The sequence below is a fragment of the Dromiciops gliroides genome, chromosome 4 (assembly GCF_019393635.1).
Source record: "Dromiciops gliroides isolate mDroGli1 chromosome 4, mDroGli1.pri, whole genome shotgun sequence".
Taxonomy (NCBI): domain Eukaryota; kingdom Metazoa; phylum Chordata; class Mammalia; order Microbiotheria; family Microbiotheriidae; genus Dromiciops; species Dromiciops gliroides.
Window position 1 is genome coordinate 189,696,298 of NC_057864.1, and position 27,388 is coordinate 189,723,685.

A 27,388-nucleotide genomic window follows, 5' to 3' on the forward strand; every position below is an offset into this window, starting at 1 on the left:
AGGCCTAAGTTTTTCTCTGCTGGGACCATGACGCTGCACAAAACCTGTTGATCAGATTGCCAGAGAGGCCTATTTATAGCCTCAGCTGCTCCTGAATAAACAGCTTTGGCAAAGGGGGGCTCCTCAGAGCAGAGATGGCAGGGTAGTGTGAGCTGGTATTGCCTGGGCACCCGCTCTCATAAATTGGGCCCACAACAGCATGGCAAAGGAGACTTTCCCCTTCACTTCTTCCACTTTGCGCTCACTTCGCCTGCAGCAAGAATGGCTAGAATGGGAAGATCGACGCCGGGCAGCTGCCCGGCAGTGCTACAACCAGAGATGCCCCCCAAGCACCCGAACCCAACTTACCCGGACCCCCTGCTATTGCCGGGATCCAGCTGTCCATAATGCCCTGTTTGTGGGTGATCTGCAACGGATCCAGGCCCTGTTCCAGGATGAAGCAACAGCTAACATGATTGTGGAGACTGTCACTGACCAGCTGGCATGGTCGGCTGAACTGGGTAAGGGTCATCAAAAAGGTGTTTAAGTGGGTAGAAAGAGGAGAATGAAAAGAATGTCATTGAGTGAGAATTTTAGATCCACTGGTGGTATTGACACCAATATAGGACCTCCTTTCTCCCAATGTTCCCCAAGTTCTTAGGAAATGCTGTCCAGCTTACCCCTCAACACCTCTTTTTTGGTAGAGGAATAACAGTGATCTGTGACACACCCTGGCCAATGCCCAGTGTTTCATCTGGTATCTTGAGAATTTTCCTAGCCATCTATTTTTCTAATCATCTAGAAGATGCTCCACCCTGTCCACTCCATAGTTCTTCTATTCCCTTTGGAAGAAAGAGTTGTGTCCATCCCTTTCCTGCCCCTCCCGGTTTTGTCTTATTCTGTGCATGAGCCTAATGAATGCTACATTTCTCTTGCTCCCTCTCTCCCCAGGCCTCTGGGTACTGACCCCAAGGACCAAACAGATGACCCCATTACAAATTCTGGCAGCCCGAGGCTATACGAACTGTGTCCGCCATCTGATTCTCCAGGGTGCTGATCCAGATGCCTGAATCGGGGGGCAAACGGCCTTGCATGAGGCCTGTGCCCAGGCCCATCCAGACTGTGTGAGGTTGCTGCTTGACTTTGGAGCCAATGCTAATGTGCTATCAGAGGAAGGAATGGCCCCCCTCCACCTCTGTACTACCTCTGAGTCTTTACAGTAGGTTCCTTTGGGGCATAGATGTCACTTGGCATAGAACAGCTGGATAGTCATTCATATGTTGGATAGTCAGTCATTTTATGTTTGTTTTTTTCATTTGATTCCCCTACTAGACTGAAAAACTCCCTATGGTGAGGGACTATGCCTTTATCCTTGTATACCTATCCCAGTGCCTTGCAGAAAAGAAGGCAAGTTCCCTCGCTCAGCAGAGCTCCAGAGAGTCATAGGCTGGGGAGGGAATGCTGGCTAAGGGGAATGGGGAAAGCTTTCTGCAATAGGGAAGTCTAGAGCAGATCTGGAGGAAGAAGCTGGTCAAAGGAAAGGCTGTGTGCAAGGATGCTGCTGAGCTTCTACCTCCACAATATTTGGTAGCTCTAACAGCTTTCAGACTAGTTGGATCCTCACTTTATTCTGAGAGGTAAGAGGGACAGGCCCAAGGGGCTTAGGATCTCAGGTAGGTAGTTGACTAGTTTCCCTGTCACTCTTCAGATGTGCCAGATTACTGCTGGAAATGGGAGCATCTGTGAACCTGGCCTCAAGGGAAAGCAAGATCACGCCTTTGCATGTGGCTGCTGGTCGGGGCCTGGAAAAACACGTAACCTTGTACCTGCAGTATGGGGCTGATGTGGCCCTGCGTACAGGCCAAGGTGAGACTGCCCTCAACTCAGCCTGTGCTGGGGCTGAAGGGCCAGACCAGCAGCATGAGGGGGTTGTCTGGAGGCTGCTGGAGGCAGGGGCAGATCCCCAGGCAGCAGGCCGAAAGCGCCACACACCACTCCACAATGCCTGTGTCAACGGTTGTGAGCGACTGGCTGAACTGCTGCTGCGCCACGGGGCAAAGGCTGATGCTCCCAACGGGGCCGGACACACACCCATGGACTGTGCCCTACAGGCAGCTGAGGATATCCCCAACGGGAAGCCTGAGGTCCTCATCACTGCCCTGCTGGATTATGGGGCTCAACCCATCCACCCAGAGGTGACGGGCCAGGACAGTCTGGGGGGCAAGAGGCAAAGAAGGGAAGGTCAAGGCTGGGCTGTCAGGTTGTGGCCAGATTTCTGACCTTTGGGGCCAGATGATGCTGTTGAGAAGGAGGCATGTCCCAGAGGGTCTCTTGCCTTGGTCCTGCCGATAGCTCCTCCTAGGCCTGGTCTAGCTCCTAGTATTTGTTATGTGCCAAATGTGGGGTAGAAATCAAGGGGCAGGAAATGAATCATCTGGGGTCCAATAGATAAGGAAATAGCTGTAAGCTAGAAGATTGGGGAACATGCCTTAGTGGAAAAGTCAAGTGAGGCATGGAAAAGGGAAAGGGAAAACCCTAATATCCTACATCCTCCCCACAGAGCCTCTCCAAACAAGGTGGGACTAGGTTTCAGGAGATCACACTCACCTGGGCTGGGCCTGGGGTAAGGGGAAGATGAGTAGTGCTTCCTTCTAGTGTTCTGTCCTCCCTTGCCCTCCTCCCACAGATGCTGAAGCTGTGTGCTTCATCTCCACAAGCCCTGGAAGTACTGCTCAATGCCTACCCTTGTGTCCCACCCAGTGAAACCTGGGCTGAAGCTGTGCCCCCAGAGCTGTGGCAGGTATGTCCGACGGTATGGCCCTCCCGTGGGCTCAGCCCTATGCAGGGCACAAGGGCAGAGTTGGAGCCCTCACCAACAGAGACACCCCTGTTGTTCCCTCTCCCCAAAAGACAAGATACAGAGGTGTCTGGATGGGGAGAGGAGCTAGGAAGAGGTGTTAGCCATGTGGGCTCTACTCGTATAAGAGGGAATTGTGGAAGTGTATTGGAAAAGGAGGATGCACACCTGGTCAGAAAGAATAAAGTATGAATAGCCTATGTGAGAAGCATCGCAGACTCATCCTCCTGGCTGAAACAGACCTTTCCTTCTCCCTATGCTCCACCAGTCCCCTAAATCAGTGCTCTCTTTTGTACCTGTTGCCCAGGTACATTTCATCAATCATAATAAGTGCCCTTCTCTCCCTCTGACTTAGACTGTGCCCTAATAAGAGAGCTGTGAGGCAAGAATATTGAGTGAATTAACTTTCTCTCCTGGCTTAGGAGCATGAAGCCTTCTACAACTCGGCCTTAAGCATGGCAAACCAGCCTCGGCGGCTGCAGCACCTGGCAAGACATGCCCTCCGGAGCTACCTCAGGAGTCGATGTCGCCTTGCTGTATCCCAACTTCCTTTGCCCCCTGCCCTGAAGGACTACATGCTCCTTGGGATTGAGGGGAGCATTCAGTGAGCTTGAGTTGGGGAAGGTGCCGGATGCCTGGGTCTATCTGTGGCTGTACTACCCTTCTCACCTAGGAAGAAGCTCCTGGAAAAGTTGTTCTCAGCCTTTTAAGCCCATGGGACCACTCAAATAGAGTGAAGGACACCATGGACAATCTCCTCCTCCACCCCTCCCCGTTGAAAAAAAAAAGCCACAATTAATGGGAAGGATGCCCAAGAGGAGTTTTTATTAAACGAGCAAACAACACAATGACAAACCCAAGTATGTGCGTTATCATAACAAACATGACAAGAATCCCCTCCACAGATTGCCCATTTACCCCTCCTCCCTTCCAGGCCAGACCTCTGAATTGCCAGCTAGCTTTCTCATGCTTCCTGCCACCCCAAGGCATATGGGCTATTTGGTAAGTGCAAAGCAGACCTCTGTGTGGTCTGTGAACAATCAATGATCACAATCCAACAGTCCTCGTTTTCAGTCTCATTGGGGAGATGGTGGGGGTTGGGCAAAAAAAAAAAAAGGGGGGGGGAGAGGAGAACACAGCGGGACAAAGATCCAGAGGAACATGGCCGGGATCTGGGCAGTCTAGAGTCAAATCCTGGTTCTACCTGTGAACTGGACCCTCAGGAAAGTTACTTATCATAGTGAATATTTGTTGAATTTTAACTTGGCTTGTTTCCCCATCGGTAAATGAAGGGGTGGGGGTGCTTGCTTGGCTAGATAGACTTTAGTCAGGCAGGCTCCTTCCAGCTGTGACCCTGGGTAAATTACTTCCCCTCTCGGGGCCTCAGTTTCCTTATCTATAAAATTCAGGTCCTTTCCACGTACAGTCTAGATACGATAGTAAAGAGAGCTCCAGGCCTGAAGGGGCTGAGGAGCCCACCGAGCCCGGCCTGCCTTACTCGGCTTGTCCCTCTTCACACCCAGTTGAGCCAAGGATGCTCTCTGGCCCCGCCTATCACTGCTGTCGTGCCTGTCGGAGGGTCCCGCCCTCTTCCCTACGGGCCTCTGCCCGCAGCTTCCCCGGAAGTCGGTTTTTCAAATGGACCCTGTTACAGCGGTTCCCGTCCGCCGCAAGAGCGGCGGGGAGAGGGCGGAGGCGGGACTTCCCGTCTCTTAACCCAGTAGCTTCCGGCACGAGCCGGAAGACCCGGTCCTGGAAGGAATCAGGGGCTCCTGGTGCCCCCCCCCGCCCCGCCTTCCCCGGACGGGCAGGTGAGATCCGGGACTGTCCCGGCGCATTCAGGACGCCTGGACAGGTTAGGTGAGGGCCCTGGGTTGCCGCCGTCCGTCCGGTCCCCCTGCCCTGGTTCTGGGCGTTACGCTCCCTTCTCCAGCCGGTACCCTCCGTTTCCCAGGACCCCCCGCGGCCGCCCCTCGGCCCCTCCCTCCTGGCCCTGGCCCCGCCCCAAGCTTGCGGGAGGGGGTGGCGGGGCGTGACCTCTGACCCCGCCCCGGGAGCGTCCCCGAGGTTGGGAGGTAAACACGTCAGGCCCGGGACCTGAACGTGGGCCCCTGTCCTGCCCAGCCCCGTATCCGGGAGAGCCACGAGGGGACCGTCCCCGAGCTGCCTCTTTAATGGGGGCAGGGGTCGAGTCCGAGCCCGAACCCGAGCCCGGGGAGACGGGAGGGGTGGGCAAGGTAGTCGCCTCCTCCGAACCCTCCCCATGGCACCAGCAGTTCATTAAACTCCTCTTCTGTGTAGGCGCCATACGGGGTTCTTAACGGGGATGTCTGCCCTCGGGAAGCTTACCCAAATTCTGCTGGGTGGCGGAGGGGGCGGGCTGAGTGTGTCCTTGGGGTAGAAGATGCTGTGAATTGCCTTGGGGCGTTCTATTGTGTACCTATAGTGAGCCTAGAGCGAGGAACAGGGATCCCAGTCGGCTCCGCTTCCTAATGACCCCGGAGCAGGCGGGTAGATGGGCATCTGATCCTCAGGGAATGGCCTGGGTCTTGTCTGCCTTCACACTTCCTAAGGCAGTGACAACTTTTTCTAAACCTATGAGACCCACTGCTTTGGGGGCAAAGGGGAAATGAAAGGTCAGGTTTGGGAAGCTTCAGGTGACAGTGCTGTGTCCTTAAAGGACATCCTTGTTCACCAGAGGCCACCTCCACTTCCACTACAGCAGATCTGCCACCACCCTCAAAAACAAATCCCAAAACTGGCTAGTGAAGAACCTGGCATGACCCAGGACCCAAAGAATGTTTTTCCTCCCTCCATGTTAATAGCATTTCATGCTGAGAGACCCTTAGGTTTCGGATTAGAAAAGAGACCCAAGAAGGGATTGTATTTCCTGGTATTTGGAAGTTTGAGATACACATTGGAGGACAGGTTTTACTTCTCCAGAAGTGTACCAGAGTCCATTTTCCTTTGAATCGGGACAGTTATGACAAAAACAAGAGACCCCAGCTTCCCTCTCGAGGCCCCACCTAATACTCTCCTCCTTGTGCCCCTGCAGCTCAGACCCAGTGAGAATTCCAGCCATGGAACCACCTGATACCACCCTCATTGAAGGCGTGGGCAATGAGGTGACAGTGGTGGTGGGTGTGGTGGTGCTGGTGTTGGCCCTCATACTGGCCTGGCTCTCCACCTACGTGGCAGATGCTGGCAGTAGCCAGCTCCTGGGCACCATTGTGGCAGCTGGTGACACCTCTGTGCTCCGTCTTGGTCATGTGGAACACCTGGTCGGGGGGCCAGGCACCTCAGAGCCAGCTGAGCCCACCCATCTTGAAGAGGGTACTGAGGATAAAGCTGAGGAGGAAGGTGGGGGGGACTCAGCAGGTGAGCCTGGTGCTGGGGGTGGGGTTGAGCCAGGCCTCGACCACCTGCTTGACATACAGGGGTTGACTAATCGGGCATCTAGTGGTGAGAGCAACAGTCCAGAAGCTTCCCTGAGGTCTGAGGGTAGCACCCACCTTCTGCCTAACCCTGGCCTCATCAACGTTCGGCTCAAATTCCTCAATGACACAGAGGAGCTGGCTGTGGCCAGGCCTGAGGACACCGTGGGCACCCTCAAGAGGTAAGCAAGGGAAGGTAGGTTCCTGACCCTTGGGTAGGAAGGGTGGCACAAGACTAGCACCATTTGAGGGGTCTCTGGGAATGTGCAATTAAGTTACTCTCCCTAAATTTGTCCCTTTATTTTTTTCTGTCCTCCAGCTGTTTGTTCATCATTCTGACTTTTGTCTCCTGTCTTCATAGCAAATACTTTCCTGGGCAGGAGACTCAGATGAAACTGATTTACCAAGGCCGCCTGCTGCAGGATCCAGCTCGAACTCTGCGATCCCTAAACATCACTGACAACTGTGTAATCCACTGTCACCGATCACCCCCAGGGTCAACAGCCTCCAGCCCCTCTGCACTGCCCACCTCTCCCACCACAGAGCCGCCAGGTCTCAGCGTCAATGTGGGCAGCCTCATGGTGCCTGTATTTGTGGTGCTGCTGGGTGTAGTCTGGTACTTCCGTATCAACTATCGACAGTTCTTCACAGCACCTGCCACTGTCTCTTTGGTAGGCGTCACTGTCTTCTTCAGCTTCCTGGTTTTTGGGATGTATGGACGATAAAGACACCATGAGGGTGGGAAGAAGAGCCACAGTCTTCCTTCCCCTCCCTATTTCCCTGCCCAGAATTGGGTGCCAAGGACCCCGGGGCCAGTGGTGGTCAGTAAAAGGGATGTGGGCCCTCCATGGGAGGTAGGCACATGCCCTCAGCTCTACCCCCAAGCAGGGTGACCATGCCCCTTCCCTGCCCAGTAACAACTCTCAGGTAGAAATGAGGACTCCCACCCCCTCCCCCAAAGACACACACCTGATGCCAGTATGAGTGATTGCCCTCCCCTTGGGTGGGCTCTGTGCTGATGGTCCCACTTGGTAGAGGTGCAGGCTCAAAGGTGACCCTAGAATATAGAGGGGGGGCCCTGCCAGCCACCCCCATTTCTTGTGTGCCATCAGCTTTGCACGCACTGGAGCCTCTGGCCTGTCCAGCTTCCTGCATGGCTGCTCTCTGTATTGGGCAGCCAGCTAGAGGAGCATAGCAGTATCCACAGCATGCTTCTGCCAGGGGCAATGGGGCCCCTGTGCCTAGTCATCAACCACACCACCTCCTCTTGTTTCTATGGTCAAGTCAATAGTTTCTTTCCAAGATGGCCAAATCTAGTCTGTTTCAGGAACGGGGTGGGCAGGGCCAAGGTACCTCCTTGGACCAGCTCTTCTCCTCAGCCCCTTGGCCCCAAGTAGTGATAGTAGGATGGTTCTCATGTTCTGAAATTTCCAAGGTTCTCCCCTTTTCAAGAGCACTTTGCTTGCGTACTTGTTTTTTTACAAAGCCCTTTACAGTTGAGACAAAACTCTGGGAGTCAGAGGCGAGACCCTAGGATCAAGAAGTGCAGGAATAGGGCTAGGACTGCTACTGCCTCAAATCCAAGGCCAGGGCACCGTGAAGAACTATCTGCACTATCATGCCCTCTATGGTTGAAATAACTGCCTGTGTGGCATGGAGACTTCTGCCCCTGTGGCTCCTGACTCGATGCCCACTGCCTGTGATTGAATAAAGTTCTACTTTTGTGGCCAGCCTTGGTCACTCAAAGTTGCCTCTGAGCTTTCATTCTGTTGATAAGTGGGTCAGTCTCCAGCCCTTCCCCCAGAGTGACTGTGGAGGATGAACAAGCTAGTTAACAACAGAAAAATGCAATTTATTTACACCAGCAGCCATGGGGGATGGGGAGTACACAGCGTTTACAAAGTTAGCTACCTGTACAAGATGGATTACATATGCAAAAATAAAATTTCAAAACCACAGGACAACAACACCCCCTCCCTCCCAATGGCCCCAGCATGCGTTAATGCCAGGCAGGTGGCCCCTGGGCATGCAGGGGGAGAGTGATGTATGGAAGGAGAAAAGCCACCGGCCACATAAAAATCAATACAGAACCCCCACACACATACTTAGACACATGATAGGCTACAGGGTGGACAATACATCTAGCTGGGAACAGGGGGAAGGATGGGAAGCAAAATCCACATAGCCTGTTACTAGAGAAAGGGAAGGGAGAGGCCTGGGAAGCTCCTAACCCAGCAATTAAAGGGCAATAAGCCCTCTTCCCCCAAAGGGAAGGAAATTGTTCCCTAAAATTCCCAGCTGGGCCAGGCTCATCTCGTATAGCCCAGCATGGAGTTGGGCTGTGCCCTGAGAGGTGAAGTGAAGAAAGTTGGGCAAGTGAACACTGGGAAGTCTCCCCAAAGTACTTCCTAGGTCTCCCTCTTCAGACAGGAAGGGGAAGGTAGGAACCACCTGGGCCTCAGTATAGCAAAGGGACCATCACTTCGCCTTGGGAACTACAACCACCTCTCAGAAGGTTGAGGGTTCCATCTCCTCACCCCACCCTCTTCCAGCCAGCACAACAGTTTGCCCCTTCCCCTCCAATACCAACCTGCTTCCAAGACATGATTTGGAAGGGCTGAGGGGCTCTGGGTTCCCTCCTCTAAATGGGGAGGGCTATGGAAATAAGGGCAGGGATTGCCCTGGGCCCAGCCTCTATTCTAGCTCACACTCGGGTTTGGCTTTATTTTGTCCTTTAAAAAACAAAACAAAATTCTTGGATTAAAAACCAATCTGTAAGCAGGCCCAGCCAGGGAGTTGGAGATGGTGGGTAGGAAGGTCCCAATCTGCTACTTCTGTTGGCTCTCCAGTCCAGAGTACTAATGCTAGTATCTAGTAGGCCAGATGAGGGATAGATTCCTCCAGCCTGGGAGGAAAGGAACACTATATGCTCACCAGAGGCGAAGTTACTCAGGATAGTGTCTGTTTCAAGTCTAGTATTCCCACCAACTTTCAAAGCTGATAATCACCCCAGTCCTCCAGCCCTTACAGTTTAGCTCTGGGTGGCAAGGTGGAAAGAGACGGGAATCCTTTCATCCCAACTTTGCAGGAAGGAATGGGCAATATCTAGTCTAACAGCACATCTCCTTCTCCTCTGGTATAAACCTACAGGCACCACCAGTTTACCCTCTTCCCACCCACTATATCAGATCAGAACTCTCCTCAGAGTGTCAGATTACAAGCCCAGAATAAATAACTTGGGGGAAAAAAGCTAAGGAGGAAGGGCAAGAGATGAACCAAAGCACATAGGAGTGAAAGAGGGCAGCAAGCAGCAAGTAAGGACCTGGGGAGTCCTATCAGGACAAAAGGGTAAGCAGGGGGAAGTTGGGGCCACCCTGAGGGTGAGGCTGGGCCCTTTCCCAGGGCAGGGGATGAGGTAAGAAAACATTTCAAATAAAGCAGCACCGTTCCCACTCACTTTGGGGCCCTGTCCCCCAAGGGCTCTGGGGTTTGGGAAAAGGGAGAAAGGAAAGTTGTGAAAAACAGTTTCCTTTTCCTCCCCTGTCCCTTCCCATTCCCTGAAGCCAGAGGTTTCTGGCAGCCCCTCTTGGCTCTCCAACAGAGGAGCAGCTCCCACGGCCCAGGGGGCCCTAAGATACTGAGGAGAAAGGTGGAGGGGGGACTAGTCTGAAGTGCCCCAAGAAGGGAATACTCTGTGCCTACCCACCCACTCCAAAGAGGGGTCACCGGCCAGGAGAGCAGCCCTCAGCCACAAGCACCAGACCCATTCACATTGAGGAAAGCAGACGGGGCCTCTTTGGGGCTCAGTTCCCAATGCACAGCCCCCTGGATAGCCACAATGCACCTTCCATGGGATTTCATTCAATCCCTAGGGTGAAAGGCAGGCAGTGTATGCACCCTAGCATGGTAGCCAAGTCGGGCCCCCTCTCCTCTCAATCCCAGCTGGACATCCAGGAAATCACAGAATAAATAGAAAAACACTCTCCCCCGAAAAACTTGTTCAAGGCAGAGTATGTCCAGGTCTGAGTCCTGCACGCCTGAGGGTCGTGCACAGTCAATAGGGTCCTGCCATCATGTTGTGGTAAAAACCAGGGTCAAAGCTGGCTTGTCCCACCCCCCCCCAACTTCATACCCCCAAATCCCCGGCCTTTGCTCAAGGCTGCCACCTGTCAACCAGGATGGGGATAGGGGTGGGGAGGTGTTGGCCCAGACAAGGGTACACCCTCGAGCCTCTGGTCAGTTGATGTCATCATAGATGCTCGGTGTGGGGGGCGCAGGGGGCTTTGGCTTCTTCTTCTTGTTGGAGCTGAGGCCTGGAGCTGCCCCCACCAGACTCAGGTGGGGTTTCTTTTTCTTGGTCTTCCTTGATTCGGAGTTATTAGTGCCTGAAGAGGAAGGCACAGGGAATGAATCTGGAGAAGGCTACTTAAAACTGCCCCGTCATCTAATCCATAGGGCAGACGCTTCTACACTTCTGCTTCCCTGGTTGGAAGAGGGGCACTCAACCCTTTCAAGTTTTATTCTTTGACAGTGTGCTGGGCACAGAGAAAACTACAAATTCTTTACTGCCCCCCACCCCCCAGCCCGGTTCTCACTCGTCTTGGAAGAAGCAGAGTCAGAGGGTGAGAGATCAGAGGAGCCGTCCCACTGTAGCCGGCTCATCAAGGCCTGGCTCTCAGCCACATCAAAGCTGTCGTTCTCTACAGAGCCCTCTGCCTCAGGCAAAGGGCTGGAGGGAAGAAAGGTACCAGGGACACTGGTCACCATCCGAGGTCACTCCATACCCCCACCCTAATCCCAATGTCCCTTTACATTTGCTGCTTACGCTGAGGGGCCCAGGAAATAGACACGGACAGCCCGTCTCTGCTCATCTGTGTGCTGGGGGCAGCGAAGGGACCTGTAAGGGAAATGTCTGTGATGGCCCAGATGCCTACTGGGCCCTCTGGACATGTCCTCCCTTGGTAAAGGAAGAGGATTTGTAGAGAAAGTTCTGGTTCCCACATGGTACAAAACAAAGTAGGAGCAGGGAGGTTTTATTGCCAATGACAGTGTGTCTAGTGTATCTCTATGATTCCGCATCAAAGGAGAGGGACTCATTCCCAGAGAAATCTGAAACCCACCGCCCATCTCAAAAGTCTGGAGAGTAGCTAATGCTATTTAGCTTGGCGCTCCACACTCTTCATAGCTTAACTCCACTCCCACCCCTTGCTTACCTTGTGCACATCTTCTTTGTATGTTCGGAGATCACCCCACATTGCTATAAGAGGAACACAAAACTGAGGTGAGGACAAAAAGACAAATTTCACCATTTTATTAAATATTCCTTCCTTCCTAAATTCTAGATGCCACATCTTAAAATTACAGCAACTTTACCCACTTCCTCCCTCAACCCTCAAATCAGAACAGATGAGGCTGCTAGCCAGAAGGAACTGTTGGGAGGGGTCTGTCCTGCAACTATCTTGACCTCCTTCCCAGTTTTTCTTTCATTTCACACCTTCCCAGACCCAGATACCTCCCCTTCCTAGGGTCTCACTGTGGTAAGCAGGGTTCGAAGCTCCTCAGGACCTAGGGTTTCATAGTTGATCCCAGAAGAGTTGCTATACTGTGAAAAGATCAGAGAAGGTCAGTGACAGGGAAGATGGGAAGAGTTGATGAGCTACTAGTGGGCACATAATGTCCCTTAAGTCATAAGGTTTTATGATCACAGTTTTTCAAGTGAATCCTTTCAGTTGTACTTGAAAGGAAACCAGGTAGGAGGAGGTCCCCAAACCACTCACTGTTTCTGGTTGTTAGAACATCAGGCAATTTACTCCAATACAATGAGCAACACACTCCCAACTTGAGTCAACTGAACCCAGATGGAGAAAAATTCACCCCACCCAAGGATGAAAAAATGGAGAGGAACTATCCAAGATAGGACTAGCCTCACTCACCTTAAAAGGATCTGAATTGCTGCTAAGTTCCCCTGAAGAAGAAAAAACAAAACAAAACAGGAGGAGGATTGGATGTAGAGGTACAGGTAGATGGGCCTGCAAATAACCAGGTGCAGATGACAGAAGGGTCGCTAACTCTCCCAGGATGGCTTCCTTAGTCTCTTATCCCCAGAGTCACAGCCTGAAGCCCTCCCTGGACCCACTTACCATTTTTGTGTTTTAATGACTTGGACCTTCGAGGGGAGTTGGGGTTCTGGAAAGAGAGAGAAAGGTTAGGGTATAGTGGAGCAAAAAAGCAGGAGAGGCAAGGGGGGCTGTGGCATAAGAATATCCCAAGTCCCCACTCCCGCCTTGGCTCTCTGCCCTAGTACTTATCTCCCCTGCTGCCAGGTCAACCAAAGATATCTTTAGCCTGAAGTCCACAAAGGCTCTTTGAGGGCCCAGAGGGAAACCTATCTTTTCTGTGTACCCCCCCACTCCACTATTCTTCTATCTGCCCATCTCTCACCTTGTCTGATTTTCTCTTCTTTGCTATGAGGAGAAAAGGGAGATGATTGCAATTACCTCAAGTTTCCAAATCCGTGGCCCCATAAGGAAAAGCACAATATCCCCATGACAAGAAACATGAACTAGGCACCGCCCCCCTACCCCTTCCCGGAGATAGCCCCTGGTAGATCCACGCTACCTTTCTTCTCCGAGCCATAGAACCAGTCATTGTCATTGATATCATCGTTGTCTTCCTGGTCACTCTCAGACTTGTTCATGTTGTTGCTACTGGCGATCCTGCCCAGAGGAGGTGGGAGGTGGTTAGAGGACATCTTCGTGCCCCCTTCCTCCCGAGAGCTCCCCATAGGCCGCTTCCTCTGCCTACTCACCGACGATTGGCAATTCGACTGCTATTCCGGCCCATGCCCAGACATTTTTCCAGGTGAGGAGCAAAGCGGGAGGCAGCGATGCTGCGGCTGCAGTTGGGGCAAACACATTCCTTGTTCTTCCACTGATTGTACACTTGCCCAAAGATATCCACTCCAGGCTGGTCTACAATCTCTGGGGAGGCGAGGGTCACAGAGATCAGGGTAAGGAGGAGGATCCTTTAGACCCCTTGAGTAATCAGCCCTAAATTGATTAGCCCTTGAGCTATGATATACAGCTCCTCATGGGCAGGGAGAAGGGTTAGGGTGTAAAGGCCATGTCTGTACCCAGCTCAGGGCTTAGCAATCATGGCAGAGATGGCACAGGCAGGAGAGAGGTACCAATCCTGGGCTGGTCCAGGACCATGACAAAGAATAGATGCCTGCCTGCACATCCCCACCCTGCTCACCTGCTCCCCCTACCCCAAGCCCCCAGGCCAGGAAAGCCAACACTGTTTTGCATTAGATATTTTCAATTCCCACTCAGTTCCTAGCCAGTAGAGTTAGTCCATAAGATCCAGCCCCATACCACAATTAACCCTAAGATCCCCAAGCCACAAAGCAGGGAAAATGATTCCCTCTAAGGCCAAGGTTCACAGTCTGTGGAGACAGGAAGTAATCCTCTAGGACAGAATTGTATGGTTCCACCATCTGAGTCTCACCAAAGTCCTTCATGCTGTCGGGGTCTGTGTCATCCAAGAAGAAGTAGCCACACTTGACAGCCCGGTGTACCTCAAAGCAGAGTCCCAGACAAGCATCTTCCACCAGTTCTGTATAAATCTCATGAGCGATGGCCTGAGCCCCACAAAGAACAAGAGTGGTTGCAGGGGCCCTTGTTATTTGAGCCTTGTTACTTAATGTCCCCTACAACTGCCTCACACCTGGGTACAAGAGGGCCCCACCAACCTGAATTCCTGTTCTTTCTTCTTGCTCTCAAGGCTTTCCTTCCCCCAAAGAAGTACTTACCACAAATTCCTGGAGCTGAAAGGGACTTCAGAGATTATCTAGTCTACCCACAGAACATTTTAATTCAACCTCCTCATTTTTCAAAGAGAGAAACTTAAGTTATGGAAAATTTGATGTGACCTGCCCAAGGTCACACAGGTAGAAAATGGTAAATGCAGGATTTGAACCCAAGCCTTTTTCTGACTCCAAATCCTCCAGTGCCCTTTCTACTGTACTGCTATGCCCAAGGGTTCCTCTTTGCTGCTATCAAATAGAGATGCCCAGAGAACAAAGATGACAGAGAAACAGGTGGGAGAATCCTTACCTCCAGCTTGCTGTTATCCAGGCCAGACAAAGACATTTCCTCCATTTTCATTTGCAAACTCTCGTGGAGAAGACGTTCTGACTGCTCATAGCACAGCAGGCAGCAACACAGCTGTACACATTGAGGGTTGGGGGGGACGGAGGCTAGGTTAAGTTCACAGCACCTCTGCTAGGTCTTCCCCCCCCAGCAATTTAGTGATTCCTGGGTCTTCCACCTTAAGAATATTCCTCCAGTGGCTGGAAACCTTATGCCATTTCAACTCTTCCTAAGTCCCTTGGGGGAGGGGGAAAATATACAGATTCCTAAGTAACCCTTTTCACCAACATACATACATTTCATCCCCAGAGTAACCTCTGCTTTGCCATGGTGGCCACAGAAAGCCTGGAGTGGTGCCACTTTAAGTAATTCCCTGTCCTAGACTTTCACTGAACTCTCACAGAAATTTGAAGGAAGAAGATATCTTAGGGATCATCTAGTCCAATGGTATCACTTTAAAATTTACAAATTAAGAAATCGAGGTCCAGAACGGTTAAATGACTTGCTTGAATTCATAGTAACTGGCAGGACCCTGGCTCTCTCCTCATGAAATAAAACCAAAACCAAACCAAAAGAATGAAGCTAACCTTATCAAAAGGCTAAGTCACAGGAGCTGGATGAAGTTAAACAGAGCTGGATTTTTGCATTATAGTCCGGAGCAATGGATTTTGAATCACAGAACTAGGCTTCTAAACTTGGCTCCACAACTTAATACTTGTGACCTTGGGCACATTACTTAACCTACTAACCTTAGGGCCTCCCTTTCCTTATCAGTAAAATGTGGAGGGTGGAACTGAGCTCTTCCAGCTTCAGAGCTATTATTCTGCATAGATTAAGGACTAGGAGCTGGGAAAGGAAGAAGGACCTCTCCCTTCCCCCTCCCCCCAAGCAATCCCATGCCCAAAGAGGACAGCATGGCAGAAAGCAGTAACCTATTTCACTGGTTCCCTCCTCCCAAATGTGGAGTCTCTAGAGGTGTCAAGGAGAACCGCCCCTCACATGCCCCCCCTCCCCCCGCCCTTTAGGGCTGAGACCGCCCCTGGGTGTATGAATGGTAGTGGGTTTTGGTTTGGGCTTTTTAAAAAATTTATTTAAAGAAGGTATGAGAACAAGGCACTAAGGTTGGGAGACTCTCCTACCCTCCCCACTGCTGCATTGATGCTGCATCACACTGCCTGGGGCGGGGGGGGGGTAAGGGAAGGAGGAGCCCAGGCCACACCGGTCCCCATCACTACACAGTCCTGGGGAGTACAAGCCCCTGCCCCCGCCCCAACTTCCTAGGCCAGGGCAGCAGCCTCCCTGCCCAGCCCCGCTGGAAGGGGTGCTCGGGGTGCCTATTGTCCTAGCCCCTCAGGGCAGCCAGGTCTTCCCTCCCAAACAAAGAGCGGCCCCTTCCTGGGCCCCCGGGGCCTCCCCAACCCCAGAGCAAAGGGGGGGGGGGGGGGGGGGGGAGTAAGGGCATGCCACACCCCGGGACCAAGAAACACCCACTGCTTCCGGGACTTGGGGGGAGGGGCGAGGAAGAGAACGCGGGCCCGGCGGCGGCGGCGGCGGGTCAGAGGGCGCGAGAGTCAAGGGTCAGGGGGCGGAGGCATGGGACCCCAAGCTCCTCCCCTCCCCCTCACTCACCCCGCCCGGGGGGCTGCGCCGGGGCCCCGGGGCCTCTCAGGGCCGTGTCCTCCGGCGGCGGCGACGGCGGCGGCTGCTGCTGCTACTCCTCCGGGGACCCATGTCCGTCCGTCCGTACTTGCCTCGCCTCCCGGAGCCGGGGGTCGAGCCGCCCCCTCCCCCCAGCCGCCGCCTCAGCGGGCGGCCATGGCCCCTTCCTTCCCCTCCCTCCTGGCCTCGCTGTCTCGTCACCGCCTCCTGCTCACCTCACCCCGCCCCTCCCCCTCCAACCTCCCCCCCGCCCCGGGACGATCCAGCCCGCCTCTCCCGGGCGGGGGGCGCGGCGCGAGGAGCCCAGAGCGCGCGCGCGAGGCAAGCCGGGCGCGCGCGCCACCCCGCCCCGCGCTCGGCCTCCCCGCAGCGGCCTCGACCCTCGGGCCCCTCCCCTTCTCCCGCTGTCCCCTCCCTCACTTCCTGTCCGCCTGTTCTCCCTTCCGCGCGCGCAGCGGCCGCTCGAGCTAGCGGGGTCCCGGCGCGTGCATCTGCCCCGCGGGCCGCCGCTCGGCAGCATTGGCTATAGGGGGCGGGGATGGGGCGGGAGAGGCGGAGGGAGCCGAGCGAAGAGGAGGGGCACCACGCCGCGGCCGAACGTCCCGACGGCAGCACCTCCCCAGAGAGCGTGGGGAGGGGGCGAGGCCTCGATTGTCCTCTCTCCACCAATGGGAAGCACGCATCCCTGCCGCCAGGCCAATAGGGCCGCATGGGGCGGAAGCGGTGTTTAAAGTGGCGGTGAGCGGCGCTCCGAGGAGGTGGATACTTTGTTGCAATCCTTGCGGGCTAACAGGGCGGGGAGCGGGGAGCGTTGAACTCGGGCGCCCGCTCCCCCCGCCCTAGGAACGACTTCGGACCCGCAGTCCCCGCCCTTTTCCCTAGCAAGCCCCGCCTCTCGCATTGCAGGCGGCGTGTCCTGGGGAATGTAGAATAAAGAATGCTGCAGGCTCTTGCTGATTGCAACCTTCTCCGAGCTGAGCTGCGTGGAGGGTCTCGAGACTCCCAGCCCAGGCCCTGCTCACCCCTCTGCCTCCAGGTATGGTGGCTACGCCTTCCTGCCAGCCCCGCCCACTGTACTAAGGATGCTAATTCTTCCTTCAGAGCTTCATTCCATCTATTTGTGTCACTAGTCGAACTCCTCGTCCCAGTTCTCTAGCGATGGCCAAGCCATTCTTAATCTTTTCATTAAAAAAATAACTCGATTATTATTTTAATAATAATTAAATTAAGTTTTCACTTGCAAAAGTATCTTTCTTCTTCCCACTTCACACCTTCCCTCAGGGAAAAAAAGGAAAAGAAAAACAAAGCCTTTGTAACAAATATGCCTAGTCAAACATAAATTCTCTTACTGGCCATTTCCAAAAATTGTTTGTCATAATCTGGATTTTTATTCCATCACCACTTTCTCAGGAGGTGGGTAGCATGTTTCATCATGGGTCCTCTGGAATCCTGGTTGGTCATTGTGTTGTTCAAAATTCTTAAATCTTTGAAAATTCATTGTCTTCAAATGTGTTGAATTTTTTAAAATTAAAGACCTATTTTCTTTCCTTCCCACTTTACCCCCACTAAAAAAAGAAAAAGAAAAACATAGCCCTTTTAACAAATATGCATAGTCAAGCAAAACATTCGCATACTGACCATGTTAAAAAAATGTGTCTCAATATGCATCCTGAATATATCACCACTCTCAGAGGATGGTAGTACGTTTCATGTTGGGTCCTTTGGAAATGAGGCTGATGGTTTCATTGATCAGAGTTCTTAAGTCTCAGTGTTGTTGTTAATTGTATAAATTGTTCTCCTGGTTCTGGTCATTTCACTCTGTATCAGTTCATGTAAGTTTTCCCACAAATTTTCCCACAAATGTCATTTTCATCATTTAATTCAGCACAATTACAAGTCCATTACATTTACATGCAGCCATTCTTTAACTGAAGGTCACTCCCTTAGTTTCCGGTTCTTTTCAATCACAAAAAAAGCTGCTCTAAATATTTTTGCATATGGATCCTTTTTCTTGGATATTTTTGTGATATAGCCTAAGTATTTCTAGATCAAAAAGTCTAGTGATGTAGGCCTAATTATGGTATGTCTAAAACAATGCATAGTTTAGTAACTTTAGGGGCAAAGTTCCAAAATTGCTTTCCAGAATGATTGAACCAATTCACAGCTCCACTATCGTCCCCCCCCCCCACACACACACACACCTTCAAACGGTTGTTATTTTTCTTTTTTGTCAACTTTGATAGTGTCTTAGTCTTTTCTCAGTGAACTCAAGACAGGTTCTTCTCCAGTCCAAAACCCAATCTTCATACTTGGGGACTTCAAAATAAATGGAAATGTCTCCTGGAACACTGAGAGCTCACAGTTAAACCGTTTCAACTCCCATGACCTCCATCTTTTCTTCCCCTCAGCTACTCAGGAGTCCTCAGAGTAACCTGTAACATAATTATTCCATGTCCTGCATCCAACTCTCTGAATTCTTCTTTTTTTTTTTTTTTTTAGTGAGGCAATTGGGGTTAAGTGACTTGCCCAGGGTCACACAGCTAGTAAGTGTCAAGTGTCTGAGGCTGGATTTGAACTCAGGTCCTCCTGACTCCAGGGCCTGCGCTTTATCCACTGCGCCACCTAGCTGCCCCTTCAACTCTGAATTCTTATCTCCACTGCCTAGCCCCTCCCACATCTGTTCTTTATCCTCATGGTGGCCTGCAGTCCTTCTATCCTTCCCTGTTTTGTTCTCTGTCCTCTGTTCCATGCCTTCAAAGCCTTGACCAATTCATATTATTAGCTACCCTTAGACCCTTTACCTTCTTGTCCTCTCACCAGCTAGTCCTTGCCAAACTCCTAGGTTACTGCCACCATCTGCTTTCTCTCTTCCTACTCATGTGCCACAGAAGTCCTTTGGGAAAAGTTAGACAACATGAATAAAATTAATGTATCTGGAATTAGAATAGAAACAGTTAATTGGGGAAAACATCTTTGCAACAAATATCTACAATAAAGATATCTAAGATGTAAATATATAAGATTGGATTTGATATACAAGATTTAAATATATAAGAACAAGAGTCATTTCCCAACAGATACATAGTTAAGGAATCTGAACAGGCAGTTTTCTTTCTTTTGACACAAAAACATTAGCTAAATAGCTAGGTATCGGGGGCAGCTAGGTGGCAAAGTGGATAAAGCACTGTCCCTGGATTCAGGAGGACCTCAGTTTAAATCCAGCCTTAGACACTTGACACTTATTACCTGTGTGACGCTGTGCAAGTGACTTAACCCTCATTGCCCTGCCAAAAAACCCAACAAAAAACAAAAAAAATCCAGGTCTAGGAGCAGCTAGGTGGCACAGTGGATAGGGCACCAGCCCTGGAGTCAGGAGTACCTGAGTTCCAATCTGGCCTCAGACACTTAACACTTACTAGCTGTGTGACCCTGGGCAAGTCACTTAACCCCAACTGCCTCACTAAAAAAAAAAAAAAAAAGATAAAAAAAAATAAATGGCTAGGTATCTATCTATTTATCTATCTGTTGTTTTTATATCACTTTCACTTCCCAATGTGTTCCCCTCCTCTCCCTACAAAAAAGCCATCCTTTACATGACGGGATTAGCCAATGAGAGCCCACTTTAGGAATGTGTGCACTTTCTTTCCTGGTATAATCCACTTGCATAACAGAGGGTCCTGCTCCTCATTTCAGAGCATGCACAGGTATTCTATAACTGATTTCTATCTGATTACTGTGTGGGGAAGAAAAGGCTTTTTGACTGACTGCTGAGCCAGAAAAAATAGACTATGCATATAAATTATACTAACTAGCCAAATATACCTCTCTTTCCCACACTAGTTAGAATCAGTCACTCAATATAGTGTTGGGGCTACAAAGAAAGGCAAAAGACAATACCTGCCCTCTGAGAACTCACAGTCTAATGGGGGAGACAACAAACAACTGTGCAAAAACAAGCTATACACAGGATATAGAGGAAATAATCAACAGAGGGAAGGCACTAGCATTAAGAGGAATTGGGAAACACTTCCTTTAGAGCTGTGCTTCTTAAACTTTTTCCATTCGTGACCCCTTTTCACCAGAGAAATTTTTACACAACCCTGGGTATATTGGTGTATAAAATAGGTCTACATAATCTTTTACTATTGCCAATTTTTTTGGATCCCCATATTCAGTTACGCAACTCCATATGGAATAGTGATTTACAGTTCAAGAAGCTTTGCTTTAGAGGGTGAGGAGTAGGAACTGCTGTGGGCCTCAAGGTGTTGGAGGGGCCTTGGGGGCTGTCTCTCACCTAGTTGCCAGGAAGCCAATGGGGCATTGGTCCAGCTATTTTGATGTTCCTATTGTTCTGTCTTTGTGATCCCATTTGGGGTTCTCTTGTCAGGGATACTGGAGTGGTTGGTCATTTCCTTCTTCAGCTCATTTTACAGATGAGAAAACTAAGGCAAATAGGGTTAAGTGACTTGTCCAGGGTCACCCAGCTAGTAGGTGTCTGAAGCCAGGTTTGAACTCAGGAAGAGAAGTCTTTAGTCAGCTACTAAGTATCTGAGATCAAATTTAAACTCAGGCCCAGCGCTCTACTGCATCACCTAAACTGCTCCAAAGATAAGAATGATATAGTGGAAAGAGCCCTGTCTCTGGAGTCCAAGGATATGAGTCAAAATCCCTCCTCCAACACTTATGTGATCTTGAACACATTATTTAACCTCCCTGGGCCTCAGTTTCCTCCTCAGTAAAATGAGAAGGAAAGTTGGAACCTTTCATTTCCAGAGATATAACCTATACATACAAAAATACTGATAGCAGTACTTCTTGTGATGGGTGATAGCAAACAGGTGGGAGGAAAGAGAATGTCTATTAGCTGGGAGAATGAATAATGTTGGCATATGAACAAGATAAAATTGTGCCTTAAGAAATCACCTCTGAATATGAAGAATTCAGAGAAACTTGGGAAGACTTATATGAACTGATTCAAAGCAAGGTCATCAGAATCAGAAGAACAATTTACATAGTGACCTCAGACACTTCCTAGTTGTATGGCTCCAGGCAAGTCACTTAACCCTGTTTGCCTCAGTTTCCTCATCTGTAAATGAACAAGAGAAGGAAATAGCAAACCACTCCTGCATCTTTGCCAAGAAAACCCCAAATGGGGCCACAAAGAGTCAGATATGACTGAACAACAAATTATTTCAGCGGATTTGATGGTGAAGCCTGTCTCCCTCCTTTCTGCACTGAGGTGGCAGACAAAAATGTGAAACAAAGCATACATTTTGAGACATGGCCATTGTGGACATTTGTTTTATTTAACTGTATTCATTTGTTCAAAAGAAGGGTTCCAGGGGCAGGCAGTGGACAAAGCACGGGCCCTGGATTCAGGAGGACCTGAGTTCAATTCTGGCCTCAGATACTTGACACTTACTAGCTTATTGCCCTGCCAAAAACAAACAAACAAATCAAAAGAAGGGGTGGGGGAGTTAATGAGAAGCGTTAAGGATGTAAGGGAGAAAAAAAAGCAGCACTACAACTTTTACAAAGGCAAAAAAGGGCCTAATAACCAAGTTATCTGAGTTTTACCACAGTTTTAGGTTATCTAATCTCTTTTGGGCTCTTACAGCACAACAGTCCTCTCATTTTATCTTGATTGACTCTGATTACAACCTTCTTTCTCCAGACTTCTATCACTTCCTCCCCCTTTCCTCTTAAGGGAGGATGTCATCTCCTGCTTAAAAAAAAAAAAAAAGACATCCTTATAGTATCATAGGTTTGGAGCCAGAGGGAACCATATTGTTGTTTAGTTGTGTCCGACTCTGGGGTTTTCTTAGCAAAGAGACTGAAATGGGTTTGCCATTTTTTTCTTTCTTTCTTTTTTTTAAAGTAGATTCTAAAATTTATTTGTTTGTTTATTTATTTGTGGAGGCAATGAGGGTTAAAGTGACTTGCCCAGGGTCACATAGCTTTCCTCTATTGATACCATTTCCTCCCAAAGCTTGCCCCCTCAATCATTCCCTATCTCCCATCTCTAATCTCTCTATGTGCACCAGCTCTTTCTTTTACAACAATAAACATCTCCAGGTCTCCCTTCATTTGATATGATCATTCCCTCATGCTGAAATGGATAGGGAGCATCATGGAAAACACACTGGCCCAGGAGTCAGAAGGTGTGCATTGAAAGCCTGGCTCTGAGGGCAGCTAGGTGGCAAAGTGGATAAAGCATTGGCCCTGGATTCAGGAGGACCTGAGTTCAAATGCCACCTCAGACACTTGGCACTAGCTGTGTGACCCTGGGCAAGTCACTTAACCTTCATTTGGGAGGGGGGGAGAAAGCCTGGTTCTGCCACTTGTTACCTGTCACCTTAGCTATGCTAATTAGCCTCCTTCGGCCTCAGTTTTCCCATCTGTAAAATGACAGGGCATCTCTAAAACTCCATGGGGCCTGAGGTCCTTCTCAGTTCTAGATTTATGATCCTCTAATTCCACCAAAGGTTGTTTACATTGTTGCCTATGCCTCACCTCCCACTCACTTGTTAACTCCTTGCAATCTGGCTTCCAACCCCACCCCTTGATTGAAACTGCTCCCTCCAAGGTGGACAGTGATTTCTTCACTGTTGAATCCAAATACCTTTTCTCATTCCTCATTCTCTCAGTAGCTTTTCATACAACCACCATTTACTCCTGGGTATTCCCTCCTCCTTAGCCTTCTGGGATGGTACTCTCTCTTAGTCTCCTTTGCTAAATTGTTATCATCCTCCCCAGCCTCTATCTTGGTTTGTCTGCCTGCCTATCTGTTTCTCTGTGTGTGTGTGTGTGTCTTTGTATCTTTCTCTCTTGTCTGTTTCTCTCTGTGGGTGTTTCTGTAACTCCATCTCTGTCTCTGTTTCTTTCCTTCTCTGTCTTTGTCTTTCTTTGTCTCTGATTCTGTCTGTCTCTGACTCCATCTCTCTCCCCAGACAATTCACAGATCCCTATATTCAGTCTTACTCTCTTTCCTGAATTTTGGTACCATATTACCAACTTCCTGGTAGACATCGCCACCTAGATGTTCTTGTAAATATATCAAACTTAACATGTTTAAAACACAAGTCATTATATTTCCCCCCAAAACCCATTCTTTCTTCAGATTTGCCCATTTTTATAAAGGACACCACCACTGTCCTAGACACCCTGGCCTGCAATCTTGGTGTCATCTTCAATCCTCTATATCTAATAATATATCTAATCAGTTGCCAAATCTCCTTGATTCTATTTCCACCCTATCTCTTGCCTTTATCCTTTTTTCTCCTCCACTTACAAGGCTACCTCCTTACTTCAGCCCCTCATCATTTCTTGCCTGGTCTATTACAATAGCTTCCTAATAGGTCTTCCTGATCCAAGTCTCTCTCCTCCCAAATCTGTCTTCCAGGGGGCAGCTAGGTGGCACAGTGGATGAAACACCGGCCCTGGATTCAGGAGGACCTGAGTTCAAATGCGGCCTCAGACACTTGACACTTACTAGCTGTGTGACCCTGGGCAAGCCACTTAACCCTCATTGCCCCACCAAAAAACAAAAAACAACAACAACAACAACAACAACAAAACCCCAAATCCGTCTTGCACATAACTGTCAAATCGATATTCCTAAAACAAATGTGGGGAGTATTACTACAAAAGTATTTAATTTCTGTCTCTGTTTTTCTCTGTCCCTCTCTCTGTCTCTGTCTCTCTGCCTATCTGTCTGTCTCTCTCTGCCTCTCATAAGGGAAACAGATTCAGGAGATCTTTGTGATTAGATCTATATATGTGTGTTCAGGTCTCATAGTTCCCTATTTCTTTTTTCTTTAAGAGGATCTTCCTGACCAAAATGTGGGCATAAGAAACAAAAAGCCACAGGAGCAGAGTGAATTTGACTTGGATCCAGGCTTGTACCCTGGATAGGGAGTCACACGGAGACCACCCTTAATGCTTGCTTTGTGTGTTGTCTCCTCCATTAGATTGGAAGCTCCTTTAGGGCAGAGGCTGTCTTTTGCCTCTTTTTGTATCCCCAGCACTTAACATCCTGTCTGGAACAGAGCAGACCCTTAATAAATGTCTATTGATTGATAATAGGGTTAAGACTTTGGGGTGAACCAAGATTATAAAGAAAGCAGAAAACTGGGAAAGAATTTTTGAAACAAGTATCTTTGATAAAGGCCTCATTTCTTAAATATATAGAGGCCTGAGTCAAATTTATAAGAATGCAAGTCATTCCCCAATTGATAAATAGTCAAAGGATATGAACAGGCAGTTTTCAGACAAAGAAATCAAAGCTATCTATAGTCATAGGAAAAAAATGCTCTAAATCACTATTGATCAGAGAAATGCAAATGAAAACAACTCTGAGGTATTACCTCACATCTATCAGAGTGGCAAATATAACAAAAAAGGAAAATGTTGGATGTTGGAGGGGATGTGGGAAATCTGGGACACTAATTCATTATTGGTGGAGTTGTGAACTGATTCAGCTGTTCTGGAGAACAATTTTGAACAATACCCAGTGGCCTATATAACTGTGCATACCCTTCAATCCACTGCTAGGTTTATATCCAAAAGACATCCCCAAAAAGAGAAAAAGATCTATTTGTACAAAAATATTTATAGCAGCTCTTCTTGTGCTGGCTAAGAATTGGAAATCAAAGGGATGCCCATCAATTGGGGAATGGCTAAACAAGCTGTGGTATATGATGATGATGAAATATTATTGTGCTATAAGAAATGACAAGCAGGATGATTTCAGAAAGGCCTGGAAAGAGTTACATGAACTAATGTAAAGTGAAGTGAGCAGAACCAGGACTTGTACACAGTGACAGCAATATTGTTTGATGAAGAGCTGTGAATGACTTAACTATTCTCAGCAATACAATGATCCAAGACAATCCCAAAGGACAAATGATGAAGCCTACTATCCACCTCAAAAGAAAGAACTAACTTTGATTGAACAGACTGCAACATGCTATTTTTTACTCTTTCATTTTTTTCTTTTATTCAAGGTTTCTTATACAAAATGAGCAATGTGGTCATGTTTAATGTAATTGCACATGTATAACCTATATCTGATTGCTTACTGCCTTAGGGAGTGGGGAGAGGAGGAAGGGGAGGAGGGACAGATTTTGGAACTCAAAACTTTAAATAAAAATGTTTATTATTATTTTCAAAAAAGGATTTCGAAGGTGAAATGAGGCCCTTGGTTGGTGGCTTAAGGAGAGAGTAATGTGATAGACAACTTGGATATTATACTCCCTCACTGAAAAAATGAAATCTATAATGTCACACTGACTTTCTATAGGCTTAAGGCAGTGGTAGTAAGGCTTGAGACAGATAGGTGGGCTGGCCCCTGGATAGAGTGCTGGGTCTACATTCAGGAAGACTGGAGTTCAAATCCTGATTCAGAAACTTACTAGCTGTGTGATCCTAAGCAAGTCACTTAAGCTTCATCTACCTCAGTTTCCTCATCTGTAAAATGGGGATAATTCATCTTTCAGGGCTGTGGTGAGGATCAAATGATATACAAAATGCTTTACAAACCTTAAAATGCTATTATTGGGGAAGCTAGGTGGTGCAGTAGATAGAGCACGGGCCCTGGATTCAGGAGTGCTTGAGTTCAAATGTGACCTCAGACCCTTGACACTCACTGTGTGACCCTGGGCATGTCACTTAGCCTCAATTGCCTCCCTAAACCCCACCCCTGCCCAAAATGCTATTATTAAGGAAGGTAGCAAATGAGTTGATTTGGGCTACTTATACCTCTGCAATGCTTGTGATATCACTTAGTGATCATGATCACAGATGTTATACCTAGATCTGACCATCTCTCCCCCACTCTAAAATCTTCAATGGCTCCCAATTGCGACTAGGATTAAAAAACACACAAAACCTCAGCCTGATATTTAAAAGTGTTCCTCTAACCAAGCCCCCTTGCTCTTTTTTTTTGCAGGGCAATAGTGGTAGTGACTTGCCCAGGGTCACACAGCTAGTAAGTGTCAAGTGTCTGAAGTCGGATTTGAACTCAGGTACTCCTGAATCCAGGGCTGGTACTTTATCCGTTGCACCACTTAGCTGCCCCTCCCTTTGCTCTTTTAGCCTTATTGTATACTATCCAAATTTCACTTTCTTTTTTTTTCAGTAAAACAAGCCTACCAGCTAGTTGTTCCTGGCAAGCATTGTTCTACCTCCAGCTACCATACCTCCTGCCATCATTTCTTCGCACTACTGATGCCCTGTTTTGGGAATGCACTTCTCTTCTCCCCTTTTCTCTCCTCCCTTGCCCTTCTCTCCCTTCCCATCCTTCCTCCCCCTCCCCTTCTCCCTCCTCCTTCCTCTCCCTTCTCCTCTGTCTCAAAGAATCCTTCAAAGCCTAGCTCAAGAATGATCTACATGAAGCATTTATTGATTCCCCCTCCTCACTTATAAGCACTTTCTTCCTTTTAAAATTTCTTTGTGCCTCTATTTATTTGTACAGATGTTGTAAAATGTAAGCTTCTTAAGGAGTATTTTAGCTTTGATCTTGTATGCCTAATGCCTAGCACAGTTGTTCAGTTGTATCTGACTCTTCATGACCCCAATTGGGGTTTTCTTGGCAAAGATCCTGGAGTGATTTGCCATTTCCTTTTCCAGCTTATTTTACAAATGAGGAAACTGAAGTTAAGTGACTTGCCCAGGGTCTTGCAGCTACTAAGTGTCAGAGGCCAGATTTGAACTCAGGAAACTGTCTTCCTGACCCTAGGCCTATGACAGCTGTAGTTGCTTAATAAATGTTTTATTGTGGGGGCAGCTAGGAGGCGTAGTGGATAAAGAACCGGCCCTGGATTCAGGAGTACCTGAGTTCAAATCCGACCCCAGACACTTGACACTAGCTGTGTGACCCTGGGCAAGTCACTTAACCCTCATTGCCCCACAAACCCCTCCCCCCCCCAAATGTTTTATTGTGATTTGAATTTGATAGGAACTAGCCACACCTAGGCTACTATGTAGCTTCAGACACCTACTGGCTGTGTGACCCTGGACAGGTCACTTAACCTCTGCCTCAGTTTCTTCAACTGTAAAATAGGGCTATCACTTACTTCCCAGGGTTGTGGTAAGGACAAAATGAGATGATAATTGTAAAACACTTTGCAAACCTTAAAGCATTATATGTAAGTTATCATCATCACTACCAGCTCCACCCCCCCAGTGTTTTATTTATATACTCTGATCTGGAACCTGCACCAACTTTCTAGCCCTTCCCCTTTGGTGGCTACAGTTGATGACTTCCTCTTCAGCGTGGGCCAAGCTGATGGGGTACACAGCCACAGTGC

General features: G+C 49.1%; 5 protein-coding genes across 5 annotated transcripts in view; 3 read left to right on the forward strand and 2 right to left on the reverse strand.

The window, feature by feature from the left end:
- The first annotated feature begins 40 nt into the window (after positions 1 to 40).
- ASB16 (ankyrin repeat and SOCS box containing 16) lies at positions 41 to 3,825 on the forward strand. The gene is given in 5 exon segments (XM_043964751.1): positions 41 to 500; positions 931 to 1,198; positions 1,688 to 2,174; positions 2,666 to 2,779; positions 3,259 to 3,825. Coding segments are annotated over 5 exon segments (1,356 nt in total). The 5' UTR covers positions 41 to 199; the 3' UTR covers positions 3,445 to 3,825.
- A 188-nt stretch (positions 3,826 to 4,013) lies between these two features.
- TMUB2 (transmembrane and ubiquitin like domain containing 2) lies at positions 4,014 to 8,019 on the forward strand. Its single transcript, XM_044001612.1, is given in 4 exon segments — positions 4,014 to 4,616; positions 4,619 to 4,647; positions 5,892 to 6,452; positions 6,632 to 8,019. Coding segments are annotated over 4 exon segments (1,200 nt in total). The 5' UTR covers positions 4,014 to 4,370; the 3' UTR covers positions 6,996 to 8,019.
- Positions 8,020 to 8,101: 82 nt separating this feature from the next.
- On the reverse strand, positions 8,102 to 16,201 carry ATXN7L3 (ataxin 7 like 3). Its single transcript, XM_044001613.1, has 13 exons — positions 16,050 to 16,201; positions 14,385 to 14,495; positions 13,777 to 13,909; positions 13,079 to 13,250; positions 12,889 to 12,986; positions 12,712 to 12,734; positions 12,411 to 12,456; positions 12,204 to 12,235; positions 11,804 to 11,872; positions 11,484 to 11,527; positions 11,096 to 11,167; positions 10,866 to 10,999; positions 8,102 to 10,655 (listed from the first exon to the last, which is right to left on the reverse strand). Exons 2-13 carry the CDS (start codon positions 14,433 to 14,435, stop codon positions 10,507 to 10,509), a joined length of 1,023 nt encoding a protein of 340 aa, XP_043857548.1. The 5' UTR covers positions 14,436 to 14,495; positions 16,050 to 16,201; the 3' UTR covers positions 8,102 to 10,506.
- Positions 15,881 to 26,638, forward strand: LOC122754826 (translation initiation factor IF-2-like). Its single transcript, XM_044003279.1, has 2 exons — positions 15,881 to 17,115; positions 26,218 to 26,638. The coding sequence occupies exon 1, from the start codon at positions 15,881 to 15,883 to the stop codon at positions 16,808 to 16,810; it is 930 nt and encodes a 309-aa protein (XP_043859214.1). The 3' UTR covers positions 16,811 to 17,115; positions 26,218 to 26,638.
- The window catches only part of UBTF (upstream binding transcription factor), a 33,832-nt gene continuing 24,707 nt past the window's right edge, over positions 18,264 to 27,388 (reverse strand). The window contains exon 22 of the transcript XR_006356314.1: positions 18,264 to 18,280. The gene's annotated coding sequence lies outside the window, so the exon portion shown is untranslated. The remainder of the gene's footprint in view (positions 18,281 to 27,388) is intronic.

Bases quoted from the DNA above. Each gene is read 5' to 3' on its own strand.
- ATXN7L3 (XM_044001613.1), bottom strand. From the start codon at position 14,435: ATGAAAATGGAGGAAATGTCTTTGTCTGGCCTGGATAACAGCAAGCTG. The intron at 12,236-12,410 runs GTAAGTGGGTCC...TTTCTTCTTCAG, and splicing joins GTCATTAAAACACAAAAATG to GGGAACTTAGCAGCAATTCA. The intron at 11,873-12,203 runs GTGAGTGAGGCT...ATCTTTTCACAG, and splicing joins GCAATTCAGATCCTTTTAAG to TATAGCAACTCTTCTGGGAT.
- LOC122754826 (XM_044003279.1), top strand. From the start codon at position 15,881: ATGCCACACCCCGGGACCAAGAAACACCCACTGCTTCCGGGACTTGGG.